This window comes from Poecilia reticulata, chromosome 9 (genome assembly GCF_904066995.2).
Source record: "Poecilia reticulata chromosome 9, P_reticulata-male-v2, whole genome shotgun sequence".
NCBI classification, from domain to species: domain Eukaryota; kingdom Metazoa; phylum Chordata; class Actinopteri; order Cyprinodontiformes; family Poeciliidae; genus Poecilia; species Poecilia reticulata.
Genome location: NC_088838.1, coordinates 16419326 through 16444980, shown reverse-complemented (window position 1 = coordinate 16444980; position 25655 = coordinate 16419326). Strand labels below are relative to the sequence as shown.

At 39.4% G+C, this 25655-nt stretch overlaps 2 protein-coding genes across 2 annotated transcripts in view; both read right to left on the bottom strand.

Annotated features, from left to right (window-relative positions):
• Nucleotides 1-25655, bottom strand: part of LOC145552788 (uncharacterized) — a 176204-nt gene that overhangs the window by 143651 nt on the left and 6898 nt on the right. The gene's annotated exons all lie outside the window — the stretch shown is intronic.
• tmem167a (transmembrane protein 167A) overlaps nt 23741-25655 on the bottom strand; it is a 4135-nt gene continuing 2220 nt past the window's right edge. Inside the window, exons 3-4 of the mRNA XM_008418878.3 lie at nt 25373-25407; nt 23741-24564 (exon numbers count right to left, since the gene is read on the bottom strand). Of these exons, the coding sequence (XP_008417100.1) occupies nt 24494-24564; nt 25373-25407 (106 nt within the window). The 3' untranslated portion in view covers nt 23741-24493. The remainder of the gene's footprint in view (nt 24565-25372; nt 25408-25655) is intronic.

Below are 25655 nucleotides of genomic sequence, written 5' to 3'. Positions count from 1 at the left end.
TGCCGTAGCCAGAACGAGCGCCATGACAACCATGTGGGCCTGCCGGCGACTCCCTGTCTTCATCGGCCACGGTTGCCATGGCAACTCCCCACGGGGGCTCCCGCAGATCAGCGGGATGGGCGTCCAGTTGACTAACCCTCTCCCAGCTGGGGAACGGCTGAGAGAGAGTGCAGGAGAGCAGAGTGAAGGGGAAGGGAGGGGAGGATGTGTGTTCCTCTGTGTGATATGCGTGCGTGACTGCGTGTGTGTGTGTGTGTGTGTGTGTTTGTGTGTGTGGGATGGCACAGTAGAGCCTGGAGAGAGAGAGAGAGAGAGAGAGAGATAAAGAGATAGACAGCTAAAGAAGGAGAGAGACCTCAGACGGAGGCACGCTGGAGACGGGTAGTCTGCCCTGCTGAAGTGGCCTATCTCTGCCTACATGCAGCCTGGAGGAGAATAAATTCACGAGCTCTTCTTGAAAGGCGTTCAAAATCTTCAACTAAACTCTCTCGATGGCTACGGCCCGATCAAGCAGCTCTGATCCGACCCGTGCTTGCTTAAATAACTATGTACAAACTTAAAATGTCATTACCCTGTGTGCTTCCTCTAATGTGCCCATCAAAGATTATTGTATCAAAAACACAGTGTTTATTCCTTTCCACAGTTTTGTCAGTGACAAGTACCACAAGTTTGGATATGTTGTAAATGGGCCACAGATGGCTGCTGTTGGAAGGAGAAACTGAATCTCTTAGTCCATTGGCTGGAAAGACTGAGGGGCTTTTTCTACCCTCTAATTGCTCCAAGCTGTGTCCCCTTAAAGGTCCCGACCGAAAAGTATTTAAGAATATTTATTAAAGAGCTGATTCAGGGTCTAATCTTGTTTGCTCATTAACCTTGCTGGTTTTAGGCATGCTGGCAATACCTAAAACTACAAAAATTGAGATTACGTTCATCATAATGAAGTCTTTATTTTGGAAAAAAGAGAAAGATAAACTTCCCATCGTAAACATTTTGTGATCTATTATGAGTGCAGAAACATTTGCTTTCTTGTTTTGTTTTTTTTTCCATATAAAATGTTTACAATATTTAAATGTATAAAAAGAGATACAAGGCAATTTTGTCAGTGTTACAGAAGGCAAGATGCCAAAAACATTCAACTATTTAAAAGAATCTACAGCTTTTTTAATTATTTTCTCTATTATTCGTGCAATAATACCTCTAACCTAAAACTATCTCTACATAAAGTGTGTTGCTATACTGTGCACTTGTAGTGGTAACCTTTGGAATTAAATTTTTTTATGGTTAAAAAAAAAAAACATTAACAGGAGTTGTTTGATTACAGAATTGTAAAAAAAAAAAAAAAGTCAGTTCAGAATTATTTATGAAACTCAGAGAAGCAGCCACCCCTGCACAGGTGGACGTTGCATATCTTGCAGCCAAACACACTTTCATGTCGCAGCCCCTTGTTTGTGCAGTTCCTGCATCGCCGAGAGCGCTCCGACATGCGTTCCAGCCGATGTCCATACTCTATGGGCGAGTCCGCGTGCCTCTTGCGTGCCGCTCGCTCCATGCCCCTCGCCCCCTGGTAGTCTCCAATCAGCTGCTGTGCCAGCCGTACGCGGAAGTGGCGCTGGGTGAACTGCTTCCCGTTGAAGCCCGCTGGCGGTGTGCCCCCACGGCTCTCCCTAAGTATTACATAGGCGTTGACGATGCACAGATTCACATAAAACCACAAGAAATAGCGCCACCACTTCTTGCATGGCCTTCCGACCTGGTAGCATTCCCTCAGCTGGTCACACAGGTCCACCCCCCTCATGTTCTCCTGGTACAGCAGCAGTGGCAGGGGTCGGGGCACGCCGAAGGAGAAACTGGAACCATCCAGGCTGTCGCTCTCCCCCTCTCCGTCTGTGTCCAGATGCTGACGGCCGGGACTGATTCCCACAATCCCAGGTGTGGAGTTGGTGGAGAGGCAGCTAACCATCTTGATATCCCGGGTCACCGTGGCAACCAGGTTGCCACGCTGGCACTGGTAGAATTCTCCTTGACACAGCTTTCCCACGTTACGAGGGCGGAGGACTTCTGGGTAGCCTTTTCGTCCGGCCTGAGTGGGCCCGCAGGCGTACAGTCCATCCCTCAGCAGTCTCTGGAGGAGGGGCACAGAGGTGAAAAAGCTGTCCATGAACACATGGTGGTACTGACCCTCCAGACCTCGCACTAGAGAGCTCACCACCCTGTAACCCAAAGAGGCCGCTGCCTCATCATCGCTGGGCTTACCTACATAGATTTTCGTCCTGTGGCAGTAGCCTGAGCGGGAGTCGCACAGCATCCATACTGTCAGCCCCTTCCTCAGGGGCTTGGAGGACATGTACTGGGTGGGAGAGAAGCGCCTCTTTGTGGCAATGGCGCACTTATCTACGGTCAAGCAGCGGTTGGGCGAGTATGCATCCCACATTGTGTTCTCCACCACATCCAGGAGAGGCCTGATCTTAAAAAGGCCGTCATATCCACGCTCCCCACGCACAGGCTCAGAGTCCCGGTCACAAAGCTGGAGATACTGGGTGAGTTTCTCAAAGCGTCTGGCTGTCATAGTTTTTTTAAAACCTGCATTCCCAATAAAAATGTCACTGGCCCAGTACATGCCAGTGTCTGGAAGCTGATTGATGCCCATCAGAATATTCAGACCCACATAAGCTTTCATCTCTCTAACATCAGTGGGGTGCCAGTGGGGGTCTGATTTCCCACTCCTTCTCTGCCGATAGAGGGCGTAATTGTTTGTTTGTTCTACCATGTGTTCAAAAAGAGAATCTGGGAAGAGTATCCGGAAATAGTCACGGGTGTCAGCTTCGTCCCCGAGCGAGTGCTGAGGGCCACTGGCGGCGGAGAACGGTTCGATCGCGATCACCTGGTCCGGTTCGCCCCAGAAGTCTGGAGACGTGCAGTCCTCCTCCAGGTCCTCCTCAAAGCCGAAAAAGCTCCTGCGCTCCTCCTCCTCTTCCAGATCGGAGAAATCAATATCCGAATCGTTAGAGTTGGTGTCGGAGCAGTTAGTGGAGGTGGAATAATAGCAGTCCTCCGCGTAGTCCTCATCGTCGTGCTTGATCCCGTTGCTGCCGGTGACCAGAATAATGTTGCAGCCTCCTCCCGCGATCAGGCTGGCCGCGTCCGCAGTCTCCGCCGCGGCTGCCGTGCTCGTCACTCCATTCTCTCCCTCGCCGTCCTCCGCCGCCTCCCGCGTCTCCTCGTCTTCCTCCTCGTCCGAGTCCGGCTTTCTGTTGGGAATTTCAAACCACTTCACATCGGCCGAAAGATTAAGCGGGGCGTCTTGGCTGTCGCACTCCGTGCTACTTTCTGTGTCCGCGCTAGTTTCCAAAATAGTAAAAAGCTCTCTCCCTTTTCTTGCCGTCGCCATGTCGGGGTATTAAAGTGCCCCTGCATGAGTCTTTTTTATGTATGTGGGGGTTTTTTTCAGCGTGAAAAAATGAATAATCTCTCGAACCGCTCACCCGAAATGAACTGATGCGCTCTTAACAGCAGCCTGTTCTTAAAAAACTTGCAATTTGCGGACCTATGCGGCGCCTATAAGCTCGGTTCTCATTGTTTCCGCTCCTGGGTTTTTCTGGGCTTTGTAGCGCAGTGTGGCCGCAGACGTCAGAAGCTGCATGCATGTCCTGCTTTGTAGGGCGTTTTGCGACTGCAGCTGGTGGGGTTGCTAGTTCGTTAGGCTGGCAGATGGCCGCTCGCTGTTCTAATGCCCGCTGGCATTCACCGCCATCAATAAGCCGTATACCAATTTATGCAGAAAGCACTGTTTATAATAGACATGATCAAAAAACAAATACATTATGTGTAGTTGCATCGCAAGTGACAAAAACTTTACAAGCAAGCAGATGTGACAAACAGACACAGATCTTAGTGCCACTCCAGCATTTGTTGCATTAAAGTTTATTAAATGAATGCTTTTTTTGGCATTCATTGCAACAAAACGTACAAAAAGTGCACATGTGATGAAAGTGCAGCAGGTGCCGTTTCCCCACACCAAGCACACCTCCCCTTACTCATCCCTTTACTTAAAGGACTTCTCCCTGAACTCGGGCAGAGGAGCACTATGTTCATTCATAAACATGCTTCCTCCCTCTGACAGGTTTCCACATGAATCTGAAGCCCTATAGGCTATTGTAGAATTAGGAACCTCCCTCTAATTTATGAATGTGGGAAGAATAGTGTTTAACTTCAGAAGTGAGGATTACCCCTGCAGTTTGTGTCTGCTGACCAATAGATATCATGGTTATTTATGGGCAACACTCTTGGTTACATTTTCTGGGGGAGAAACAGAACTTGAGAGACTCAAATGTTTTAGCCATTACTGTTTTCTTCTGCACCGGGGCATGAGTCAGTTTGAGGTTTTTACTGTGTGATGACTTTGTTGAAAACATGCTCAACAGAAATGATTAACATGTACTAGTTAGTTTTATGCCTAACAGAAAAGCAGTGATTATTCCGACTGTTGCAATATCAATATATTATATTAATCATTGCAGTTCTTATAATGTTAGTTATTTATTGTTATTTTAATGCAACACAAAAAGTAACTACCGAAACATCTTCTTTACTTCTTTACTTTGTAGATTATATTTGTTTCTTACTTTGCTAGTTTTAGAGCAACACTAATGTAGCAAGACAACATTCAGGGCTGAATCTACGAAGATGTAAAGCCCTGGGCTACAGTCAGTTTGGTGCCCCCTACACACACACACATACACACACATATACATATATATATATATATATATATATATACACACATATATATACATATATATACACACACATATATATATACACATATATACACACACACACATATATATATCACTTTTTTGTAGCCCTTAAATACATTTTTTGTGTACATTGAGAATGTCAATTTATTCTCTCCCGCTGCCATGTAGATGTATTTTTATTCTTTTTAGGTTATATCTTTCAGTCTATTCATTTTTCCTGTAATTTTTTTTGTCTATTTGCTGTGGAACTGCGAAACCGGGTCACGATTTCCGACTAATCAGTTTTGTGAATCTGCCATTTTTGTTTCTTACAACAATTTTGTAGTCCAAGTTCAGTTATGCCAAAGTTTCATGTAGACATGTCAAAATGTTTGCTTCTAATGTGTATTAACGCACACTATTTCTTACATCGCTCCCGGCATCAGTGCCTCTTCGAAGTGTCTGGTTAATTTTTTGTTTTCTCTTTTTCATTTAAGGACAAGTGCTTCAGCAACCTCTGCCAATATCAAGAGGGATTTTATGAAAGACTTTGTTTGATTTAGAGTCAGTTCCTTCTCTCTATAGAAACAGGGAACACAGCAAAGTAGTAAGCTGCTAATGATGCTAAAATGACAACAATGCTTAGTTTAGACATGAATTTTGCATGTTGATAATAACATCCTGACCATTAGTTTGATAGTAGAATTGAGTCTTCTGTTTCTGTTAGCGCTGTGTGCTAGCTTTTAGCTGCCTCCTTGAGGATATAACTGTTCTGCATGTTTTTAACACAACTATTTGGCTTTGTTTTTGCAATTTTTGTCTTGGGGGGAACACATAATCCAACTGTATTAATTAACGTTCTTGAATCTCCCATTGGCTAACTCCTTAATTATGTCAAGATTTTGTTTGCCTCATTCATATTGTGGTAGCATTAATATTTTAACAGGTATCTGACAAGCATGGACGCTATAGCTAAACTACGCCTCTTACTGTATGTAGTTGGCATGGATAGTGAGGGTGTAATAACAACACTGCGATGCATTCATTTGAAGGCGTGGTTCTGCAGTTTCGTTGCCTTTATCTTCCTGCTCTGGGTCAGACTCTGGCTCCATCATGTAAGGTTGGATGGACAAGTCTTCCGCTATTGACATCTGTAATGAGCTTAGGCGTAAAAAGTTTCTCTGCTGGTAGATAATTGTATTGTTGCTATCAAACTACAAAAATGGCTGAGCGAAGTGGAGTGTAACGTCTCATTGACATTTGAAAAGCAAAACCAGTCGTTCTGAAACGCGCCTCAGAATCGGTGAAAACGATTGGTCTGTAGAGCTACAATACTGAGGAATTCAGTCTGAAGCATTTCAGTTCTACTTTATATAGACCATAAGTGACTAACCTACATGAGAAAAGTAAGGACTAAAAAGCATAATATCTCCACTTGGAAGTGTTTCAAAACATCAGGCTAATTTAGATATTAGTCACTTTGTGTTTACACAAGTAAACAAAGTGAAGTTTTTATACAAAGATGTTTATTACTAAGGGAGGGGGGTGCGGGGGAAGCAAAACAAAACCTACATGGCCCTGTTTGAAAAAAGTGATTGCCCCATAACCTAATAACTGGTTGAGCCGCCCTCAGCAGCACCAAATGCAATAAAGTGTTTGCTGTGACTTGCAAGGAGCCTTTCCCAGCTGTGGGGGAATCTTGGCTCACTCACCTTTGTAGAAATGTTTTAATTCAGTCATATTGGAAGGTTTTCTTTAGCATGAGGTCATGCCACAGCATCTCAATAGGATTCAGCTGAGACTTAGACTAGGCCATTCCAAAGTCTTCATTTTGCTTTTATTCAGGCATTCAGAAGTGAAATTACTGGTGTGTTTTGGATCATTGTTCTGCTGCAGAATCCTAGTTTGTTTCAGCTCGAGGACACATGATGTTCATTTTCTGAAATGCGGTGTTACTTTTTACGCCAGATGTAAAAAGTTGAATGTTTTGTCCCGTCAGACCACAAGATGTTTTTCTAAACGTCTTGGGGTTCATCAAGAAGTGTTCTGGAAAAATTGAGGCAAGCCTTAATGTTCTTTTAATTCAGAAGTTGTTTTTGTCTTGAAGTTCTGCTTCATTTTTGCCTAGTCTCTTATAATGGAGACTATATCATTGACCTCAAGTGAGGCCTTCAGTTCCTTGGATGTTGTTGTGGGGTCTTTAGTGACCTCATAGATGAGTCATCTCTGTACTCTGGGGGTTATTTTGGCCAGCCAGCCACTATTGTTCCATGTTTTTGTCATTTGTGGGTAACAGTTCTCACTATGGTTCACTGGAGACCCAAAGCTTTAGGATTGGCTTCGTAGTCCTTTCCAGATTGAGAGATCTCAATTACTTTCTTTCTCATTTCTTCCTGATTTTTCTTATTTTATTTTATTGCATTTCAGCATGACGATTAGGTTTTGAGGATGATTTGGTGTACTTCACTTTGTCAGGCAGGTCTTATTTAAGTGATGTCTTGATTGAGAACAGGTGTGGCAGTGCTGAGGCTTGGGTGTGGCTCCACATGTGAACTCAGGTGTGATAAAGCAGAGTTAAATTATGTCTGAACAGCAGGAGGCTGGGAGGCAATCACTTTTTCACAAAGGGCCATGTAGGTCTGTTATTTTTTCTCCCGTAGTAACAAACATCTTTATTTGAAACCAGAATTTTGTGTTTATTTGTTTTTTCTTTGACTAATTTTTAAATGGGTTTGATGTTCGAAACACATAAGTGTGACAAACATGCAAAAAATAAAAACAGAAAATCAGGAAGTGGGGTGGTTTGGTTTGAAGCACTTGCTTCATATAAAGATTAAAAATAAAATGATTTTTTTTTAAAAATAGTATGTACGCATAATTTTATTCACAGACATTTTTTTTTTATACTTTCTGTAACATCCATTTTAGGTTCATTGTTATTCTAATCCAAATGACTTTGTTATACATCATTTTATTTGGAGTAACCACATTTAGTTACAGTGGAATATTGGTAGATTATAGGAACTAGCATATCTCTAGGAAGATCTCCATCCATACAGGAAAGACATGACCCAAAACATAGATTTAACAATGTAGCAAGAGTCATAGGTGGACCAAGAGGCAACTCCAATAAGCAGCCCGCTCCCCACTCTGAATCTAAAACTTGACAGGTATGTTGATAACCTTAGCTTTACAAATCTGAAAGTGTCTCCTTGACTCTGAGTATTTTTGTAAGTATGGCTTTGAACTGATAACTGATGAGACTGGCTGCAGTGCTGGGGAAGCAGGAGAAGCTAGTGGCGGCTAACGGCTGTTGTTGCTGTTCGCTCAGGACAGACAGGCTGCCTGCTGCCAAGCTGCAGAGCATTGTCACCATAAAAGTCCCCAACAATACAAAAAAAAAAAGAAGAGTCACAAAGTGGATAGGTTGACAACATCACTTATTTCGTACTGATCGCAGTGCCATTCACTCCCTCCTCAAAACGCCCTGCTGTGTCCTTTGGCTCCGCCCATTTTGTTGGAATTTTTCAATGTTTGCCAGGGGTGGGGTTTCGCTTTCAGATGGGGACTAGTTACACTTTAATAAACCAGTGATAAACTAAATATAATGTCACATTAAATGTGTGAAGCATCATGTTTAAATATGGATTATATAAAGGAGATTTAGTTGAGCTTCAAGGTAACTGGAGGGCCCCCAAATCAAATTCTGTCCCTAAAGAGTCTGGAAAGATTTTATAAGTGTAACACAGTGGCTCAGATTTGAAGATGTTCTGAAACCTCCTCTGCTTCGGAGGACCTCAGTTAAACCATGTTTCTTTGAATGGGGGGGATGGGCTGCAGGAAGGGCCCTTCCCAAATTCTTTTAGCTGCGGCCGCAGCCTACATGGCTGGCTGAGCACTGGGCTGCTGCCCCTGGGCCCTTCAGCCGAGGCACGATTTATGCGTCCTTCCTCGCTGGCTTATTGCTCAGATTCTCGTTGTCTCAGCGGTATCATATAGCCTCTGTGAGCTGCAGGCCGCGCTGCTGTTTCTGTCTGCTCAAAGAGCTGTGAGGCTGCGGCAGGCGGCGCATGCTGGGAACCAGTACGCTGAAAAACTGTGGAAAATGAGGCAGACTGAGGACCTTCGTTATATGCAGCCCAAAAATAGAAGTAAGAGGGGGGGAAAAGAGGCTCACTCCAGCGTTTCCAGGACCCTGGAGCAGAGTGCTGCAGCAGACCCCTCAGAGACTCTGGCGGTGGGGTGGAGAGACGTCAACCAATGGGGGCTGAGACGTTCAGGGTGTATGCGTGTGTGTGTGCGAGTCTGTGCGGCAAACTCAGCTCTTCCACAGCTCAAATCTCTTTCTTGTGGATGAGTCCAGAGATGGTCTCTCTCTCTCTTTCTCTCTCTCTTTCTCTGTGTGCGTGTGTGTGTGCACGCACATCTGCCAGCATGTGAGCAAATGGTGCAACCACTGCAGCCCCAGCTGAAGACAGACCAACGCTTGTTTCTGCCATTCCCTGACATGGTGTCTCCACTCCCTTCTGTGTGTGTATCCGTGCGTGTGTGTGTGTGTGTGTGTGTTTCAGTGAGGGCCTTATTAATAATGATGTCTTCTTTGTATTGCCAAGAGCAACCTTAGTTCCAGCTGATGTAATTGGAATTAAGAAAGGAAATCATAAACAGAATGTTGTTGTCTTTTTTTTTTTTTTTTTTAGTCAGTGATTAATCAGCTCTTTACGAGATTATCTTTAATATAAATTAGCAAACCTACTTGTACACGGTTATCTAAGTCAACAGATTTACCATCACATATCAACCTGATGGAGTTGTGTATTATGCTGTTCACAAACATTCCCATCACTCTGATCTTCCACTCGACTGTGACTTTGGGATGAGAAGATTTATGAGACTTTGTTGAGCGTTTTGTGAACTCCAGAATCATCCCAAACTTTTGAAACGTGAAGCACAATGCTGACCTTGAGGAACACTAGCCTGATCACCCCCTGTCTTCATAGATTAAAGTGATACACTGCCCTCTTGTGGTCAGAGGAGAAAAGGGCTTTTTATGACAGAGTTGGATCATTGACAAAAACTTTATTTTTTGTTATCTTTTCAATGAAGAAGCTGATTCGTTAGAGTACCTAATGACAGGAAAACTTGAGATCAAACTTAATACTAACATAAGTGTTCCATTTTGGAGAACATCAGGCAAAGTGGAAATTAAAATAAATGTGAAATGAGTCCAAATTTTGGAGTACACTCCATAAATATGTTTAAATGCAGTGGGTTGATGAAGATTACAAAAGTACATCTTCAGAATAAATTCCAGAATTTCGGAAATCTTTTATATCTTGTCTTTATCTGTGCCACATTTGGAGCAAAATTCCTGTGTGAGTTGAGTGACTTGGTTGTGACCAATATACCAAATCCTATCCTATATAATGCAAGATAAATAAATAATTTATTCTGTGAACGACCTTGTTTGGTTTCATTTACTGGACTGAATAACTGAAGTTGTAAGAAAAAGACAATGGCAATTTGTTAATTTAACAAAAACAAAAAAGACCATCACTAGTGCTGCAACAGCCGACAGTATAATTTTCTTCTTTCTCGTAAGCCACAGTTTGAGTTTGAAGGCATGGAAATGATCTGATTGTATCAACTGGGAAGAGATACTGAAAGATTCACAGTATCGTTATTATTATGTAGTTACACAGGAAATATGGTCACCAATAACTGTAGAAAATAAGGACCAACATATGCAACAACAGGGCATTTTCCAGAAATATGGAAAAAATAGGACTGGACTGAAACGGCAGGGAGGTTCCCGACAGAAGATTGATGTTTTGTTTTTCCTCCACATATCAAACATGATCAACATCTGTCAACATCCGTTATAAAGCTTCCCCCTTTTAGCTTTTACTTCTTAGTAGTTAGCATGAGCATCTGTTTTCAGTTTCTTTTGACTGAACCAAACCAAGATGAATGAATAACAAGATTAAATATTTACAGCAATAATTATTAGTTCCCTATCATTTTCTAAAAGTCTTTGGTTTAAATGTAATTATTTTTTATTTGATTTGTCTTCAGATCTGCTTGCTTCTTGCTTTAAATTGTGAGACAGATGAGTCAGTGACCAGCAACTGATTATGGAACTGATTACATATTTCCATTCATATATTTTGACATAGTTTATCACTGACACAAGAAATTAGAAACATAAAACTTCCAAGCACAAAACACACATACAAACCGCCAGAGTGTGGGCTCCTAACGTTTTATCTCCCAACACACAAAATGTCAATGAATTGTCGCTGAGATCTCCACTAAAACTCGTTGAAGCTCATCCATAGATCATTGTCTTCATCTGCTTTATGAGTGAATGAGGGGGAGAGACAGACAGAGAAAGTCCCTGAGCCAGTAAAGGAAATACTCAACATTTTCTGAGAAAACTGCTGACGATGCAGGTATTTCATTCCGTCCACCAGATGGAGTAAGAACACAAACTAAAGAAAGGTTGAAAAAAATAACTTATTACATTCAGCTGCATGTTGTGCTTCTCCAGTGTATACAGTTGTCTTCTTCTGAAGCTGTGAGTAAAATTAAAATCTCTCTCTCACTGTTTTAAAGTCTGACTCGGCTCTTGGTCGTCAGACATTGTGCTTGTCCGGATCAACGGTTCTGGTTATCGTGACTTTGAGGCTATTTTTTTCAAAGACATTCATCAGTTGTGGTTCTGCTTACACTCCTTAGTCTATATTTTATAATAATTATTTCCCCATTTTCACAATAATCCTATTTGAACTTTTCTTCTTACACAAAGTCAGGTTTCGCTAACATTAATTAAGAGTCCTCAAGCAAGGAGAGAACTGTGTTCAGTACTCTACTTGCTTGATACTCTAAATTTTTTATGTTTTTCTGCACCTAATCATCATGACTATTTTGATAATGTTGGGATTTGAAAACACTTTTGAACTGGTTTGATTATTATTTTATTAGAGTGGATAAATTATGCAACAAACTTAATCTTGAATTGTGCAGTCAAGTTTGAATTTAGTTTATTTAAAATCTTCACAAAATTGCAACTATACAGACGGGCTCAACTGTAAACATGCATACACTAACCTTTGGACAAATGTCCTTTAGAAAGCTGCAGAAAAATCACATAGTTTTTGTCGCTGTTAAGAACCTTTTGGCTTAATTCTGGCTGCGTGATTAGCAAGTCAGTTTGTTGAGTTTATTGAAATTGATTGCTTTTCTCGCCATGGGTTATAAACACACTCCACAATTAGACCTTGTCACAATTTGTTGAAGTCGTGGCTATTCCAGAAACCTATTGTTGACCTTTTTATTTCAAACCCGGTTCATTGTGTGTTTGGGATCTTTTCCCTGTTGGATCCAGACCAATTATTTACAAGTTCCAACCTTCTGACCCAAGCTGTCACCTTTAGAGGAAACATTTGGTTACAATGATCAGTGCTTTGTATTTTTGAGCCAGTTTGTATTTTAAAACTGCGTGGGAAAATGAAGTTTCATGATAAATTAAAGCTTTTGAAAAAAAAACAAAAAAAAAAACTGAAATTTGTCATAAGGTTATTTTGACCTCAATAAAGTGAACTTCAGAGGTATCTTAAAATGTTCTCATTTTCCAAAACTCAAGCCCACGATCAGTGTATGTAATTACTCTTATGACCAGGAGTTAAAGATCAAATAGCTATAACCTCTTAAAATCAGTGTAATCTGATTCTGATTTCAAATGCACTGTATTCTGTTGGTTTGAAATTTTAGCCAAATGTAGCAAAATTTCTATTTGGCAGCTATATGCTGATATCCGAAAGTTAATGTCAGCACAAGAGAATCATTTATTTTGCGCTGTGTGTTAATTAATCTGTGTTGTTCCCTCTAAACTGTCAAGTAATTTTCCTAAGTTTCCAAAGCAGTGATGTTGCGAGGGGAATCCCACTTTGCCAGCCTCCTCTGGAACAGCCCAGTGATGTTGTTGACGAGTGACATAACGAGCAGAGTCAGATTCCCACAGGGATGGATCCGAGACCGCAAAATATGGAGCGACTGGGGGATTGTGCAAAACTGTTTTGTCTGCCGCATAGTGAGGATAACAAAACAAATTTTCGCACAGTAATAACTAAACAAAACAATTGTTTTAAATAATGTGTTTCCAATCCTCTGCCACATGTCAGTGATTTAGCCCAACCTTGATATGCATTCATGGGAAGAGCCGCTGCTTTATGTGTGTCACAGCTGACGCACTAACCCTTTCAGCCTTCGCTTGAACACGCTGCTGCGTTTGATGATTAGCAGTAAATCATCGGTTCGCATCGGAGCCTCCCAGATTACAGGAATTGGTTTTATGTTGTTTTTAATTGGATCCAAGCAGGGCTGGATGGGAAAATATTGAGAGAAGAGCTGCGCGTACAACGCACAACTGTCAGTGTAGATGTAAAAAAACAACAACGATGTATTTGTCTCACTGTCAGATGTTTGCAGATAGCATCCTGCACAGAAGTCATTTAATTATTCTTAATAACATGCAAGTTCCTGAAGAGGTTACTTCTAAAGTTTCACAGAGCTGCATATTTGAATAATCAGAAAATAAAGAGACTAACTAAGATGGCTTATTCTGCAAGGGCCAATATTTTTTCTTTGCGGTGAGTTTGAAAGGGAAAAATCAAAATGTTCTCCCCTGACCTGTGTTGTCTTTTTCCAACAATGTGCATGAAAATTCATCCTGGTTTTGGTGGTTGTGAAATCCCTCTTGTGAGACAGTCAGTAAGGAAAACAATAGAGGATAATACTAATCAAGTATTCCTGCCCCTTCTTTCATGTCAATGAAGGAAATATTTTTCCTTGAACTGTTAAAGCTTATTCATCCTTATGACAAATGAATTTGCTTTTGCGCTGGTGGTCTTGTGAGCTTGAGTAAACTCTTCTTCAGTAGAAAGCAGGCTTAATTACGACACCACTAGAAAATAACTGAAAATTCACATTTATATGGCTCATGAGTTGTGCATATAGTTTATATAATTGGGCAAATTAAAGTCCAGCTCTCATCATGTGCATTTAAAAAGAAATATTACCAAAAGACATGCTGTTATTGCTCAAAAAACCTCACTTATTCTACATTTTCATTGGAGATACAATGTCTTGTAAAAGTAGCTTTCTTAATGTTTTGCCAAGAAAGCATTTTTTTTTAAGTCAGAGCATAAGCCTATGCTATGCCTGGTCCAGTCAAAGTGGAGACCTAGTTGAATATATCTGGCTGTCTGTAAAATATGACAAAGAATTATCTTCACAAGTTTCAGTGCGTAGTTGGGCAAAGAGACAAACCCTAACAGGCTCTGAACTACAACTGGAGTGAAAGGTGGTGCCACAAATTACTGACTCAAGTGAGGCTGAACACAAAAAATACTCTTTTTACACTTTTTACATTTCTGCTTGGAAAACAAATTTAAGAACCATGTAGCTTCTTCCTTCCAATTCACAATAATGCTCTACGCTGGGTTGGTCCTGATGGACTTATGCATGAGGTTTTAATATGACAAAATCTGAAAGAGTTCAAAGGGTTTTGTAATGGCCTTGTTTTTACGTTTTCACTCATTAGATTTCACTAGGATCAGCCTCAGAAGATGCAAGTGATCTATGATGGGAGGAGAGGATATAAACCTTCCAGATTTTAGACTTTGCGCACATTCAAACATTAAAAGAAAAAGTTATTGCACAAAGAAGCTTGTAATTCCCTTTGTTTTGTGTTTTAGTCTTTTTTCATCCTCCAGAGAGTTAATCAATGGATTCTGTGGTCTTGTTAATACAACCTCCTCACAGTAGGGTGGTAGTGCAGGAAGTGACAGCATATGGACCTTATTACCAGCTCTTGATGCGCTCTTCAGGTCAGAGCAGAATTGTGGTTGCAGTGAGGATTCATGTGTGCGTGCGTGTGTTGGTGTGTGTGTGTGTGTGTGTGTGTGTGTGTGTGTGTGTGTGTGTGTGTGTGTGTGTATGAAGTTTACAAATTGCTAAAATTTGGTCTCCAATGAGAATTCATCCTCATTGATGCTCAAGGAAGGCAGCAATATTTTTAGCGTATCTTGTTCCTTAAAACAAAAATGTCTATTTTGTGCATAAACAATTTCACAAATTCCCCAAAAAATGTAATATTTTTTCTTTTTGCAAAGTACATGACTAGAGTAAAGAAAAATTTCCCCCCTCCCTGTTTCTGTTGTGGTACAGAGACCAATACATCATCTCCCTGTCTGTGCCTTAGTCATGTCTGAAAAACAAGGAGGGGACAGAAGAGTCTTTGTAACTCTCAGTTCCAACAAGTTCCCACGTCTAAAAAAACTTGTCTTATCTGGGGATAAAAAAGAGGATAGTTTCTCTTCACTTAAGTTTCAAACAGCTAAAAACCTAAAGTGCTCAACAGGTTGCAACACAGAGAGAAAAATCTCCGTTATCAGACGAACTGCCTGTCGGACATAAGACACTGAGAATGTGTGGATGATTTGTTTATGGGATATTGCAATCGGAACCCTATAAGACCACAACAGCTTGTGGTGATCAGTCATGTTTAATGGGCTTTCCTCCTTGCTCAGTAATCTAAACCACTTTGTCGTCATAACTTCATATAGCAGTCACACGCTGGAGCTCAAAAAAGTGTGCTCCAAATGGTAATTTGGAGATTTGATAGATATTTAATATTTGAGTCAAAGCTTTTTTCTTTTTTTATATCTCTTTTAATATACTTTTTGAAATAACATGCACAAGATGATACAATTCATAAAATGTAAGGTTTATACAAATAAAAAGTCAAGATTTGAGAGACTTGTGAGAGCAAGGGCAGTGCTACCTAAACGGCTGGGATTTTGGGAAAACTGCCTCCTCAATCTGGATCTGGGCAGTGATTCATTAATGGATGTCTCTGTGACGCATGGGGTTTCCATGATGCAGCATTCTACACAGCATCCAAGCACAATGTAGTTTGTAATTGTTGGTAACAAGCCAGCTGGGTGTGGCCTGTTGGACAGAACTTAGGAACCCAAACGAAAGTGGGAAGAGTGAAGTTGGAGCACCTGGCAAAGGATCCAGTTTGGGAGACATTTAACTCACATCACTGACTGGGTTTCTTTAATTGTCTCAGAAATCTGAATTGGCAAAGTCTAGGACTTCTAGTGGAAACCAGAGGAACCATTGTTGGACCCCAGTGGGGACGTCTGATATGCTTAAGAAAAAAAAAAAAAAAAGCAGACGTCGCAATGGTAGTTAAAAAGCTCCTGCTGGGTTTCAGGAGTAAATGAGATTTTCTCAAGTCAAGGTTAAAGACACTGAGGGTCAAACATCACCATCTTTTTAAAGTAGTAATACCTGCAGAGTAACAGACTCTGTGTTCCCGATCTTTAAGAAGCGGGGGATGAACAGTTCATGTATCACATAAAATCCCAATAAAATTAATGAAAGTTTGTGGTTGTAACTTTAAAGAATGTCAAAAAAGTTCAACTGGTATGAAGAGTTTCACAAGACCCTGTGCTTTTATTGCACAACATCAAAACTTGCAGCAAGACAAGTGTGAGAATTTTGCTTGTGGTCTTCTGCAGCATCACTGTTTGCGTCACTCTGCGAATGGAGATTTACTGTAAATCTGGCTATTGCACCAGAAAATGCTGGGACTAATTAGAAACAGTTGTATTTAAAAAAATGTTTTTGCCAGTGTTAGAAACATTGTTTATGCTCAGAGTCACTACAGACTTGCCCCATTAGATATAGTGACTGAAAAAGCAATAACTGGTGGTTGCACCCATAAGTACGATGACTCCAACATAGGCGTGTGTCTGACAGAATTTTCAAGTCAAAGTTGGCATGTTTCTTCAGCTACACGCTCTCCACCCTAGATTTGTGCCATAAATTGCCTGCTGATTTTTAAGAGCTGTACTAATCAAAGAAAAGTGTAGAGCAGCCCTGTAGCAAACATATCACTGATCTGCCCATGTTTAAAAATCCCTTAAAACAATTCAAGCAGTAAGGGACCGAAGCAAATGCCCAAGTTAGAAACCTTAAAGGCCAACAAAGTGAGTTATGATTTTGAATGACAGTTAAAATGCATTAGAAATGTGCTTGTCGAACAAATAACTATCATTTCATTCATATTAAATGTCTTTCTTTGCCCCGTCATTTCATTTTAAAAAACTAAACAGTCAGTGATGATGAGAATTTTTGTAACAAAGGATTAATTATGAACGAGGAACCATGATGAGACTTAAAAACATGTCCTATTTTCCCTACAGCACAATGCAGTCTGCTTTGACTGGGTTGTCCTCGTATTAAGTGAACTGTGAAGCTGGATTGGAATTTGAACTTAATGATTACAGTATTTTCCGCACTATAACCGGATTATAAGGCGCACCTTCAATGAATGGCCTATTTTAACTTTTTTCATTTATAAGGGGCACCACATTAAAAGACGCATAGAATAGAATATTTATGTTATATAATGCAATAATTGCTCCACACCTGACTTACTGTATTGAAGTCTGGGGGAAAGCATGTAAAACAATTACAAATCCCATTTATATTTTACAGAAACGAGCAATAAGATGTATCACCAGAAAACATTATAATCACCCATCAAATGCTTTATTTTGTCAGTTGAAATTATTGAAATTTTATGAGTTGGTTGATTACAATATTTTGCAGGTTATGTATAAAGCTCATAAAAGTTTATTACCTCTTAATATGCAATTATACTTCGTTAAGAGAGTAAGTAATTACAATCTTAAGGGTATAGAAATGTTTGTAAAGCCCAAGATTCGAACAAATTTGAAGGACCGATGTACATCAGTACAAGGCATAAGATTGTGGAATAATCTGGAAAGTGATTATAAAAATGCTGGCTCGAAAGATATATTTAAGAGAATGATAAAAGTTAAGTTGTTGAAGACGTATACAATTGTATAATGTGCAATCATAACAATTGTTGTACAAGAAGGAGTTGATGTTTTCTTTTTTTCTTTTGTTATGTTTTATTAATTGAAAATTATCATTGTTTGAATTTGTTTATTTTGGAAAAAGGGGCAGATATTAATAAGAATTTTATTCTTCTTCTGCTACCTTTCATTTTATTTGTGTTTTGTATATTCTTTTTTTGTATGAATAGCATCTGTTTTGTTTTAAATGAAATGAATAAATTCTATTAAAAAAAAAAAAAAAAAAAAAAAATAGACGCTTCAGTTTGGGTTGCCGATTTGTTCCGTACTCTATTATTACACATCCACATTTGTAAAGAAGTGGTCCTCGAGTACATTATATAGTAGTCTGCCCCAGTCATTGTTTCACTCACGGCGATATTGTGCCCAACTGCTTTCTGGGTAACACAGACCAACCGACACGCTGCCGCCACAGTCTCTGTCTCTCTTCCCCCGCCCCTCTGCCACCCTGGCTTTAAATGTATTATCAAACTTTATTAACAAACCAGCGTTCTGACAACTATCCCAGCATGCACCGGTCCGCGCGCTTCTTTTTCTATGGGCGAAAATGAAGTCGGCGGCTGCTAGACCTGTTGTGGCTCAATATTGGTCCATTTATAAGGCGCACCGGATTATAAGGCACACTGTCGGCTTTTGAAGAAATTGAAGGTTTTTAGGTGCGCCTTATAGTGCGGAAAATACGATATATGTTATTGGGTTAAAGTGGAATCATAAACTGATTTTGAACTGAAACTTAAGATGACAGTTGAATTAGAGCCACATGAACAAACTGGAAAGCAGCTGGAGTACCCAGAGAAAACGCACATGGAGAGTGAGAGGCTGCAGATGCCACAGAAAAATACTGTTTGAATTATTCAGCGCAGCTGCAAGGCAGCATTTGACAACCAAACAGGACGTCGTCATTTTTTTGTTAATTCTAAATATCTACGTTTAAGTTTCAGAATGAAATAAGTTGTACCAACAAAAAAAACTGCGTATTAAAGAAAACATGATGTGTGTGAGTACTTACAGACAGTGTAGGTCAAAATATTTTAACCCCTTGTTCCCTATGCATCGTTTTTGGGGATTTCTCAAAAATCACACCTCCAAAATTGATTCCATGTATCTCAAGAACCAGAAGGTGTATTTGAATGATTCTGGAATCAAAATAAAGGTAACACTCCTTAGAGGATATTTTAGAGGCCTAAAAATCAACATTTCCATTACTGAGTGAGAGCAAATAAATATGGTGCACATTGAAAAAAAAAATCTAATAGAATATGTTTTGTGATGTAGATTTTCCTTAAAAGTATGCAGTTGCAATCCAGAACCAGAGTTCACATTAAAAGATAATTTTACTTTCATTTGAAATAAGAACTTCAGACTACTGAGCAATAGTTCAATCTTTTAAATCCATGGCCTCAGTAAGATGTTTCTGTGGTACAGAAGTACCACAGATGTGGTTTTACACTAATAAAACATTTTACACTAAATGTTTTATTAGTGTAAAACATTTAGGATACAAAATGTTTTACACTAATAAAACATTTTGTATCCTATGTCCTTAATATGTCTGGGCAATTAAATAATTATCATTTTCATCCTCTAATTATTACTCACATGCAGTATGCACATTTTTTTCTCCTAAAACAGTTATTTAAACATACACCACTACTAATGTTGAGCGCCATGGTCTTCTTGAACAACCTTGGCTCGCTCAGCAGGAGATATAGTCTTTATTAGGCTTGATGGCCTTTGAAGTCCCTAAAACGACTAGAAGAAACTTTCAAATTTGATCAAAGAGACAAGGAAATGAAACTAATGTGCTCTGGATGCTTTAATGGACCTACATGAGTGATGATGTGTGCAGAAAAAGGGAATGCTTTGAGTTATGGTGCACTGCCTTCATTTAGTGGAGCCCTAATTGGACCATAAGTTTCTGCTGAGAGAACGCTTCTAAACAACACTAAATATATAAGAGCTCTTGATTTAGTCTGTATTAGAAAGAAAGGTGAACTAAGACTGTAAGGCAGGTTTAACGGCATCATCTGTACATGAATGTGTTTGCAGTCTGCTAGACATTTTTGGCTTTAATAGTGTAACATGTTAAAATCTGTTACACTTGATAGCAAGATTTATAAATACTTATTTTTTGTTTTTCCATTTTATCACAATGACATGTTTCAAATCTTAAAACAAGTTTCAAAGACAAGGACAAAAAGCTACCCAAAACTCCATTTGTTTGGGTGGAAACTTAGTTATTTCCTTGAATGTTGAATTAGCCTCTTTTAGATTACTAACCAGAAGTTCACAAGCCACACTGAGATGTTATTCCTGCTGGATTTGTAGGTTCAAGAAATCACTTTAAAAGAGTCTACCTGCAATCTAAAGACATTCAAGAAGAGATTAGAAACAGTCATGACATCTGTCAGTCTGGAAAGGGTTACAGTGACATTTGTAAGTCTTCTGGAGTCCAGTGAATCACAGTGAGAGGCATTATTCACAAATGGAGAAAATATGAGAGAGGGGTGAACTTTCACAGGAGCGGCCAACATACAAAGTTACTACTAAAGCCACCAAAGAATGAAGAAGAGCTACAGCGCTACAGGCTTGACTTGCCTCACTTAGGAGACTGTTGTAGTGTCCAGGCACTTCAGACAGAGACTGGATATACAGTAAATGGCATCCAAAATAAAATGCAGACAAATCCAATCCAAGACATTTTGAGAAATACTCTGTTGACTAAAATGACAAATGTGTAATCTTTTTCAAAGGCATGAGTTCTGACAGATACCAGTCATTACCAGTAAAACTATTACAAATCTGGGGCTAATTTGCTTTTTCAGGACTAGCTGTAATCTTTGAAATATATAAACATTTTCCCCTATAGCTGAAAATCCTGAGGAAGAACATCCAGCTATCAGTTTGTGACCTTTGGGCCAAAATGACTAGTTATTCAGCAGGACACTGGTTCAAAGCAAACCAGGATGTCCACCCTAAATTGCTCAGAAATGATTTTGGTTTTGAAGTGGCCTAGTCAAAGTCAGAACTTAAATCTAAAGCTGCGACATGAACAGAAACAGGCTACTCATGCTCAAAAACACTACAATGTGGCAGAAATAAAAGAAAGTGGGTTAAAATTCCTCCTTAGTAACGCATTGCTATTCTAAACTTGGTGGCACTTGTTACTGAGAATGGTAGCACAACCAGTCATTAGGTTCAGAGGCGACTGATTTTTCAGTCAGGTTGACTAATGAAATAGTTTAAAACTGAAACTCTGTTATCACTCAGGTTGTCGTTGATATTAAATGTTGCCTCCTGGTTTGAAATGTGACAACAAAAGAAATCTGTAATTGGGAAAAGTTTTCTCAAAGCATTGTACGTTATTAATTGTAAGGGTTGTTTTTTTGTTCACATGCATTTGTAATGCTTCAGACTGTCTTCTCATTTTCTTGTCCAACTAGTCAAAATGTAAATTAGCCTACCTCTTTTGCAATTTGATGACAGTCAACTGTCATAATCCAAGCAGAACCTTTTCTGATTACGTTCATGCTGAATAAATCACAGAACTATAATTCTGTGACCAAATATATTTGTGCATGCTTTCTTGCACGTTTGGCAATTTGACATGGTTTTTAAATGGATTGTTTTAGCAGCTCATTGGGAGGTAAACAATTTGGGTGGAATACAAAAGCAGCTCGTTTCATTTCAGTTTGCCCCAGAAGAACCCATCTGCACCACGTAGGCTGCAATCTCCAACCATTCTATTTAGCTCATTCTCATTCTTTATCATGGAACGACTGACGACTGTTGCTGCAATCAACAGAGACGAGCGCCAGCTCTCCCACGGGGTTTTCTTGTCAACCCTTAGTTACTTCGGTTTATTGACACAGCATGTCCTTGCAACTTACCAGTATCTTGGGTACCCAAGATAGAAGTTGACCGAGAGCTTCCTGCTCCTTTACGTCTCCTGTATCTATGTCACAGCCTGACAATCACAAGTAGAGCTTCTCTTGGTGCTTTATCTTTAAGGGAAAAAAAAGAAGTGCCGGAACAGCCACACACAATGAATCCTCAAGGGACTGCATAAGAGCCTATTGAGATTTGGATGCTCATCAGGGACTAAGTTATCAAGAGGGAGTTTGTCTACAAGTGTTGACCTTTGATAAGTCCCACACACTGACAATGTGCGTGGGACTGCCCATCGTTCAGAAGTTAAACTTCTTTGAGAATTTGATCCATAGTTAGCAGAAAGATTCTTCTGTCAATTTTTTACAAGGTAAAGCTGAGCAGGTTAACTGTGAAGTAGAGCTAAAAACCACCAACACCCCAAAATAAAGTTGTACAAGCAAACTGAACTTTGGTCATCAGAAACTTCCTAAAAGGGGAAATGCAGTGGAAAGAATTTTGAGAAATAAAAAGTTCTGGTTGCAACTTAGATCTGGAAATGACTTCAAAACCAGGTAAAACATGCTGCAGTTCCAAGTCTGACAACCAGCAGGGTTTCCCAATAGTTGTGTGGTCTGCCTCCACACTAAATACTGCTAGCAAAACAAGCCAATAATGTATTTCTACATGTTTTGTACTTTCAATCACCGTGGGATAATCTTCACTAAAGTATCGTAAGAAACACCTGATGAGAATCAAATCAATAAAAGTGTAAAAAAATATGTTTTTTTTTTCTGGCAGCTGCGTGGCAGCCATTAGGGACGCAAAGATTGGTTTAGTGAGAAGCCTCTGATCTTCCTACTTGGATTTCTGACTCTGGTGGGACTGACCCGCTAGTTTCACTAACCTGACGCTTGCAATTTTCAGTTCGTGAATAAAGGTGCATAATTAAGCCACATATTTCAACAAATCATTTTTGTGCTGTTTTGATAACAGAAGAAAAGAAGAAAAAAAAACTGGAAAACCTACTGGAAAAAAAATTGGGAACAATTGGTTTGGACTAATGGTTCTTGATATCTTTCTGCAAGTACCATTATTTTTGAAGGGCATTTAAAAAAAAACAGTAGTATAACTGCTTGTTTTAAAGCAAAAACAAACAAACAAAAAAAACATCTACAAACTGGTATTGCTTGAAGAATATTTCTTTTTTTTTTTACAAAGGCAGAAATTAAGGTCCAAAGAATCAGAAAGTACATTTTCACCCATCCAACCTCAAAATCCAATATGGCCACCTTGTCATATTGCCGTCATTACTCATATACATAGTGTATATGTATACATATACATAGTGTATATGTATAGTACTGTAGCAAATCTATCAAACTCAGAAACACTTGCTTCAGTGTTTCATACCATTTTATTTTTGACTGGGTCAAATACATTTCCAGGTCAAAAAGGATATCAGTGAGCAAATACAAAGTTTTTCTATTTTCTGTGTAAAATCTTTACTGGGTTTCACTGTACTCCTCACTTCAGTAGTTTCTGACTAAACAAAGGTCACTTTGCTTAATCAACATATACTGTTGCTTTGTGGCTTTACAATCAGTTTTTAATCCAGTTTGAGATCCATCGGATTAGGCAAAGAAGTGTGACATGCACACCATCATTGGCCAGAATAGTTGAACTTTGTGGTCAAAAATAATTCAGGCAGCATGTTCTGATAACATCGCTTTTCACCACTTTGTTAGAGCAATCGCTTGCTGAAAGCAGCATTTAAAATCCAGTGGTCACATTGTCTGGGAATTCTGCTCTTATCCTGTCAAACAGTTAAAGATTATTCAAATCAGCAGCAACATGTGATCGCAATTTCCAGAACAACCTGCATGAACTCCACAGTAACCTAGATTTTGTCCACGTAATTGTAACTTCAAGGTTTTTCTGATTTAAATGAAAACCTAACATATGTCTGCTGACGCCATGGAATGTATATAGTTATCTGTCTCTTACAGTAAACCTTGGGAACATGAGTGCTGACTCCATGATTACAGAGAATGTTATTCCATAGTCTACAGTCTGCAGGACTATATTTACACAAGAACTCAACACCTGTAAAGATCTAGGTAGGATGACATATTCTGTACTATTAATTTCATAAAGAAACAACATTGAAAGAAGATTTATTGCAAATGCATTTTCCCTTGTCTATAGAGAATTAACAACACTCCTTACTGTGTGACATTACAACGAATATAACCAAGATAAAAGACAGTACTAATCAAAAATAAAGTATTTAAAAAAAAACTGTTTTTATAAATTAAATAGCTGCAGTCTGAGTGATGTTATTTTTAAAAAATAAGAGACAAGAATAAACTTGACATGTCTACAGAAGCAAACTGGTGTTGAATGTGTTCAACTTCTTTAGATACAAGAATCCAGACAAACCATGAAAAACTTTTGGAAGTATGGAAATTTATGTGGATTTCTTTTTTTTGTGTAAAATTTAAGCTCGTTGCAATTATAAACAAACATAGTTCGCCAAATTTTCTTTGGCGAACTATGTATCAATTTATCCCACAAACAGTTGTTAATAGAAGCAAAGCCACTCCTGATTCCCGCCCCTCATGGAGGCACCTGCATCAGAGTCGTAAACATTTCAGGTGAACACAGACCCAAATCTGGAGCTCTGCAGAGAGGATTAGACAGACCGGGACTATCAGCACACCCCTGTGCTATCACACACACATTCTGTGTCTCCGTGGTTACGACATGTTAAAATTAGGCTTTATCTTTTTGTAATTTTAACACATTATCTAAGTGACAGCCAATGGAAGTCCTTTCTAGGAACATACAGTCCATGCCTCATTTCTTGTCCATGTCTTCATTGTTCCATTTGTAATTGTACCGGCCGCTGCGCTATTGTAGGAACAGTATACTGAACGCCATGATGACACAGCAGCAGGCCACCCAGGGACTCTTCCGCTCACCTGAAGAAAGGGAACAATGTCAACATTTAAGAGAATTATTTCACAATTCTAATTTCAGGAAATAGAAATTGTGGAACTGTAACAATGCATCCCGACAAATTACAACATTGAAAGGTTTATTATTTAGATTTATTTAAGTAAGTTGACTGGAATAGATCTTGATTCCCCCACCCCACCCCCAACTACAATGTCATAAACCCAATAAAAAACAAGAAAGACTTAATACAGAAATTTTATGTAATGGCCTACACTATTGCAGTAAAGGTTGCTTATTTGACACGTATCCAATAGACAGCAGCTGACTCCGTCCACATGATTCTGGTTGTTCATAGAGGGCTGTACAGAGGCATATGAAAGAAAAGTGCTTCCAAAGCCATAGCGTACAGAAGTATCCAGAACATGGCCACAACTTTTACATTTCTAATGTTAGGCTATCCCTCATTCAGACACAACATCAGGAGTAAAGAAAAGAAGACTATGGCCTTGTGGTCCAGACTCCTCTTATCAGATGAAAACAAGCTTCCAGAGTCTGGATGAAAAACAGACAGGCACAGAGTTGCTTGTGAAAATTTCAATTAGTCATGTTTTGGAGTGTTGGTCCAGTGTTTTATCAGATCTAAACTCAGGAAAGGTGTCTTCCAGATAATCTTAGAAGACTTCGTGTTTTTCTTTACCGACAAGCTTTGTAGAGATGCTGATTTCACTATACAGCAAGATTTGACACAACCTGATGAACAAAATAAATTAACTATGATAATATTCTAATTTAATAATGAGAGGCATGTTTACCAGACTTTAACATGCTTACCTATTCTGGCACATTTCCAGAAAATTCCTAGGAGTCTATAACACAAAATAAAAGAAAACATTTAAAAAATAATCATTAACATTTCCTGAAATCTAGTATTTTATAAACTCCAGTTTTCTAATAAAAACAAAACAACAAAAAAAAAACCCCAGCAGTTGTAATATTTAGTATAATAAAACCAAATGTAATGGTGTCAATGATGTGTAAATGTGAACTATGTAGTTATCTTAACTTTTTTTATTTTGGCTTCATCTTTCTTTAATAAATATTGAGAGCAGAAGTT